Genomic DNA, 6,837 nt, shown 5'->3' on the forward strand with positions numbered 1-6,837 from the left:
AGAATGAGAATGAGAATGAGAATGAGAATGAGAATGAGAATGAGAATTAGAATTAGAATTAGAATTCCAGCTACCCGAAACCACCCTTTGTTCTTATCATTTTCCTGAGACACATCGTAAAGATTTAGACATATTTGAAATTTAAAATAAAAACTAAGATCATCCTGAGCTTTGACCCTCAAGGCCATTTATTGTCAATCCAGATACTTTTTCATACAAATGTGTTCATAAGGAAAAATGCAGCTAGGGCTGAGTTTCTTAGAACAAAGGGTCTGAGGAAACAGAAAAATAGCTTTCAGCTGGGTAACAAATTGCCAAAACTTTTCTTGATTTTTCAGACCTTGATTTTTTTTTTTAATTTTGTTTAATGTTTATTTAGTTTTGAGAGAAAGAGAGCGTGAGGGGGAGAGGGACAGAAAGAGAGGGAGACATAGAATCGGAAGCAGGCTCCAGGCTCTGAGCGGTCACCCAGAGCCCGACGTGGGGCTCGAACTCACAAACCGTGATCGTGACCTGACCTGAAGTCAGACGCTCAACCGACTGAGCCACCCAGGCGCCCCTGGATTTTTTTTTTATACAAGATCGCATTTAATTAGAACTGACACATCAACAGGAGAACGATGAGCAACAACTGGTCCTCCTCACTAGAATATCACTGCTGTCCTCAGTCTAAGGAATACTTGAGAAAGGAAATCGTTAAAATCTAAGGGAAAGACTTCAAAGCCTTACAAGCTACCACTTAAGGGAGGTGATGTTGGACCAGGCACACAGCAGGTACTCAATATTTGCTGAATAGTGGAGGTATAAACATTTGACAATGAGCTGTGTGGTTTTCAGGGGGAAGAGAGTCATTTAAGCTGGTGTCTCCATTTTTTATTTCTAAAAATGAAGAGAAATGACCCCTCCCTCATGAAAAAAAAAAGGTTTCAAATGGAAGACCAGAGTTTGGTTTAAGCTAAGAAAAATACTATTAAAATAATAATCAGATATTGTAGCAAGTGACAGAGAAGACTGGTGGAAACTATATCCCTGGAGACTTCTGAAAATAAGACAAAGATAGTATAGGAATCCTCTAAGTACAGCAGAATTTCCAAAGAACAGAAGGTAGACCACATTCACTTTTCAGGTCTTCTCCAGTTACAGAAGAAAACCAAGACTTTATGCTTCTATAAAATGAATGGGTGGTTTCTCTAAAATAAAGCATATGGGGCACCTGGGTGGCTCAGTCAGTGGAGCGTCTGACTTCAGCTCAGGTCATGATCTCACAGTCTGTGAGTTCGAGCCCTGCATCAGGCTCTGTGCTGATGGCTCAGAGCCTGGAGCCTGCTTCCGATTCTGTGTCTCCCTCTCTCTCTGCCCCTCCCCTGCTCATGCTCTGTCTCTCTCTGTCTCAAAAATAAATAAAAACATTAAGAAAAAAAATTTTTAAATAAAGCATATGTATGGATGAAAGTTACACAGAATATAAAATCAGGCAATAACAATCGAGCAATGCAACGTTAGCGTGCCTACTGTGTACACAGCCTGACCCAGGTAGACACACCGATTTGGCTACTGTCAGAGACAGAAAATTCAATGGGATAGATCACGACTGAGATAATGTGATAATTCTCTTGGTCTTAGCTTTCTTCTTGTCACTTCTGGCAAAATCCAAGCCACAGAAACTACCATATTGTATGTGATTCTTTCTGATGGTGACCTAGAATCTCACTAGTTCTTTAGTACGACCACTCCGTTATTTCCTACTGTTTGGTGTTGGGTCAATTCCATTCAACCTTTTAGCATCTAGAATTTGTCAGGTACTTTACTGATCACCAGAAATGCCAAAAACACTCCTCTATATGCTGGTAACTGCCCTCTGGATTCTGTGAATAAACAGGTCTACCCTCAATTCTTCTCATACTTCCTCCTGAGAAATACCTTTGAAATGTGTAAAAGCTATGGTCACACTTCCCTTCACATGGAAGTCTGAGCATTGCTGATAAAGAACCAAAGACTGAAGTCTCTGATGGCGAGTCCTTGCTGACATTTTCAACAGACCCGCCATTAGAATATCAACCCAATTAAATAATAGAAGCCGTACTGCCAGTTTAGATTTGTAAAAGAAAGAAAATCTCTGTAATCACGTCCTATAATATGCCCCTCCCTTAAGAAAGAAGTACTCATTTCTGTAGTATGGCTCTCCTTTCAAAAACCAATCATTATTCGGTTGCACATTTTTAAATTGTTGTGAAAAACAAAGGTGAGAAGGGGAAGGAGATGTTCTTTTACTGTTTTATATTTAATTTTACTAAGAAAAAAACTATTTTAAATGAAATCTTACACCTTTCTGGTGCTATACTCAAAAACTTTAGAGACAAGACAAATCTGTAATTTTTGAAATGTAGGGGATTAGAAGAAATATAATCTAGCACAGGACAGAGACAAACCCTAGCCACATAGATACGCTGACCCTGTGACTCTTTTAACAACCAAGCTAGAAGATGGAAATCCTGTATTCTTTTAAATCACTACCTATACCATTGGTTTTTCCTATGAACAGAGCAAATAAACCGCCACTTCAGATTTCAGGACAGTTAGTACGATGGCATTTCTTCCAAGTCCAAGTTTAAGTGAATTCCAAAAAGGCAAAACAGTGACTGCGAGCAGAGCCAGTTCTCAGAAGCAGGGACTGCATGTTGGAAAGTGGGCACCTACCTTCAAAGAACTGCTGCAGGGCCTCGTTTTCCCCTACCACGTCCATGGTGCCTCGGTCGTAGTAACGCTTCCTCATAGAACAAGGGTTCTCAGACCTCAGGAACTAAGTGCTCGTCCTCTCGACTTGACGCCTATGAATGCTCTTGAAAAGTCTTCATTTTCTTTTTATTGGAGTGAGGCATATCTTCTGCCAACAAATTGTGTCCAGAAAGATGGTTAAACTCTCCAAATGATTGTAAGACCAGGCTATGGGACCATGCAGGGAAAAAAAAAAAAAACCTTATGAATAGGGAAGTGGTAACAAATCTATCTTACTGTAGGGAACTGTTTCTACTCTGCCTTTTGTCTTTAAGGACCTTTGTCCTTAGTGACACATGTAATTACATAAATGGGCAATAAATACATAGTCTTATCTCTTATTTGTCCTTTTACACCAATATATTTATATCTCCCCCTCTGTCAACCAGGTCAATTTAGCCATAACCAGGCAAATATACAGTGTGTGTGTGTGTGTGTGTGTGTGTGTGTGTGTGTGTGTGTTTACCTAGAGAAAGGGGGCAAATCAATAATCACTTTTATAGATACCTAGAGGAGCAGATAATTTAGACAGACTTGTGATAATGAAGAGTTGGGATTTGTTAAGTATTTCTAAATTTAATCACAATGAAAACTTACATTCCCTGATACACACCTAGTCTGCCTCCTCCAGATTTTATTTTGTTTGAAAGTATAAACTAGAAAGCATGAGAAGTGCCTCTGAGGAGCAAATTTGATTCAGTAATTCTTACAGTTGAGTATACGCTTCACTTTTAGCTGGTTTCACTCCTAAATATAAAACTACATGCAAATAAATGTTTTGCTTTCACTGCTTAACTATTAATTTACTTCATAGCCTAAGAATATAATTAGGATATTCAATCGGCTCTTTAACCCTTCGTTTTCTTTTTCCCCAACTTTTCATTTTGAAAAAGTCTTTAACCTATTGAAAAGCTGAAAGGATAATACCATGCAATACCCACCTACTCTTCACCCAGATTTATAGTTAATATTTTCCCACTTTTGCTTTTTCTCACTTGCTATATCACTTTGGGCTGAGTCATTTGAAAATATTCCTGACATCTTGACATTTCACCCAGAAATAATTCTGTATATGTCTCCTAACAAATAAGGATATTCTCCCACATGACCACAGTATTGTTATACCCAAGAAATATAATAGAAATTTAATACTAATATCTCATTAGTATTAATACCTTTGTCCCCCAAAATATCTTTCATGACTTTTTGTTTCCTGGTCAAGGATCTAATGAATGTTAATGCATTGCATTTGGTCATGTTTGTTTGTTTATTTATTTATTTACTTTTAAAGTTTATTTATTTATTTTGAAAGAGAGAGAGAGAGCATGAGCAGGCGAGAGGTAGAGACAGATAGAGAGAGAGAATCCCAAGCAGGGTCCACACTGTCAGTGCACAGCTCGATGTAGGGCTCAATCCTATGAACTGTGAGATCCTGACCTGAACTGAGATCAAGAGTGGGATGCTTAACTGACTGAGCCACCCAGGTGCCCCTGGTTATATCTTTTTAAAAGATATAGAACATTCTCCTTTTGTCATTTTGGTTAGTTGTTTGGCTTTTTATGACATTGACACTTATTTAACAATCTAGACCCACTGTCTTATAGAATGTCTCAATTCTGAATTTGTCTGTTTCGTTATTGTTAGATTCAGTACAGGTGATGTGGTATGCTTCCTAGTAAGTATTTTAAAACTTCATACATATAAATGGTTCCCTGAAAACAGGCAAGCTAATTCTATACCCCCCCCCCCCCCCCCCCCCCAAGAGGCTTAGAATCCTATTTCGAAGCTCACATCGGGTTCCAGACCTTTAAGGACAAGTCAACAAGTTGCTTAAAGAAATTCATCTTCTAGTTTTTGCAACTAATTTGTTTAAAATAAAACAAACATAAAAGTAAACCAAAACACTGTCAAGGGCAAATAGCATATATGTGAAAACATGATTCAGCCTGCAGGACTTCAGTTTGCAATCTCTGGGTTAGAGCCTAACCTAGAACAACCAACATGGTTTGAGGCAAGTAAAGAGAATGTGGAAGCAATTTGTTGGAATGGCTGGACAATATATCTGTATTAATGAATGAGTCCAGAGCACATAGCCAAAGGCGCAATCCAGCTGGTGGCCATGGGGATTTAAGGTTTTTCGCTCTCAGAGAATAACAAATACCATCCATATTTCCTTGATTATGGTCTTTAGTCTCCACATCTCTAGTATCTTCTAATTCTATTGGGCATCCCATGTTGCCCAAATTTGGGGGAGATTAGTTTCTTGAGAAGTAATCTAATGTAGCTGTGGTTTAGATTTGTTTTGGTATTGACGTTTCCTAGAGAACTCCAATAAATAAGTAGGTAGGAGCTGAGCTGCTGTGGTTAAATCTGGTGACGTGGCTCAAGTTGGGAATGTAATGATGGGAACCTTTTCTCTCTCAAGTCTGTCCCTGAGGTCTACAGCTCCAGAATGCTAGTATTCACAACACGGTGCTTCATCTTGATGTTAGACCATGTGTGGATCTGTACTTCCTTGAGAGCGATTAGGGTTTCTATTCTTCTCTTTACTTCAGCAGCTTTGCTCATTTGTGGTATTGTAATTTTTCTTCTAGTTTTAAAAAGATGCTGGCTTGAACTCAGTGGTGGTAGTGGACATGGAGAGAAGTAGACCTACCTAGTCGAGGTATGTTTTGCAGTGCTGATGTGGTTTGCTGATGGACTGGATTGGAGGTGGTGGCAACAGAAACCAAGAATAAGCCCTAGGCTGTAGCTTAAGCAACTGGGCCAAGAGTCAATGTTAGGTTTGAGATGCACCCATTAAAATTTCAAGTGGAGGGGCCGATAGGCAAATGAATACAATAGCCTAAAGCTAGGGAAGGGATGTCAGGGTTGGAAATGTAGAGTTATACGGAATTGATATTTGGTTTTCAAGGTCAGGGACCCAGATGAGATGATCTAAAGAATATTTAGATAATGAGGGGCGCCTGGGTGGCTCAGTTGGTTGAGCGACTCAGCTCAGGTCATGATCTCACAGTTTGTGAGTTTGAGCCCCGCGTCGGGCTCTGTGCTGGCAGCTCGGAGACTGGAGCCTATTTCAGATTCTGTGTCTCCTCCTCTCTCTGCCCCTCTCCTGCTCATGCTCTGTCTCTCTCTCTCAATAATAAATATTCAAAAAAATTTTTTTTAAAGAGAATATTTAGATAATGATAAGGGGGCTCAGGCAAAACTCTATAGTGATTCCAGTATTGAAAGGCTGAGCTGGGGCACCTGGGTGCCTCAGTCAGTTAAGCATCAGACTAATGATTTTGACTCAGGTCATGATCTCCCAGTCATGGGATCCAGCCTTGTGCCAGGCTCTGTACCAGCAGCACAGAGTTTGCTTGGGTTCCCTCTCTCCCTAGCTCTCTGCCTCTCCTCCACTGGCATTTGCATTCTCTCTCTCTCTCTCTCTCTCTCTCTCCCTCTCTCTCTCAAAATAAATAAATAAACTTTAAAAATAAAATAAAATAAAATAAAAGCAGAGCTAAGAAAGAGCCAGGTAGAGTTGTGGCTACAGCTGTCACAGAAAACTTCCAAATTCCCCACCGCAGCTTATTGGACCTATAGGTCTGACCCCTGCTTACCTCTCCAGTTTTCTCTTACCAATCTCCCCGCCACCAACTGTACACTAGGTCTTTTTGCCATTTTTCAAGTATGTCAGGTGCAGGTCTTCCTTAGGGGCCTCTCACCAGCTTTGAGTGCTCTCCCTTGCCTGCCTCTCTTCATAGGCCTGGATCTGGTCAGAGCCCAGCTGAAAAATGTCACCTCCTGATTTGGTCTTTCCTGACCACCCAATCTGAAGTAGTCATCCATGCTCCTTCTAGTCCATTACCCCCTTTTAAGTACCTACAGAGCACCTGTTTCATCTTCTAACATTAGTCTCTTTGTCCACTCGTCACGGAACCGAGAGCTAGCCCCATGAGCACAGAGCTCCCCAGTCTTGCTCACTGCTGTATCTCCAACACCTGCAGTCGCAGCTGGCACACACGAGACTCAAGTGTGTGGACGATGAGGTGCAATTCTCTCTAGAAGTTCTGCACA

General features: G+C 40.5%; 1 protein-coding gene across 1 annotated transcript in view; it reads right to left on the reverse strand.

Annotated features, from left to right (window-relative positions):
• The window catches only part of MYRFL (myelin regulatory factor like), a 134,471-nt gene extending 131,698 nt beyond the window's left edge, over positions 1-2,773 (reverse strand). Inside the window, exon 1 of the mRNA XM_040490426.1 lies at positions 2,698-2,773. Within this exon, the coding sequence (XP_040346360.1) occupies positions 2,698-2,773 (76 nt within the window). The remainder of the gene's footprint in view (positions 1-2,697) is intronic.
• Positions 2,774-6,837: the final 4,064 nt, after the last annotated feature.

This window comes from Herpailurus yagouaroundi, unplaced genomic scaffold (assembly GCF_014898765.1).
Source record: "Herpailurus yagouaroundi ecotype Mexico unplaced genomic scaffold, PumYag 182, whole genome shotgun sequence".
NCBI lineage: Eukaryota > Metazoa > Chordata > Mammalia > Carnivora > Felidae > Herpailurus > Herpailurus yagouaroundi.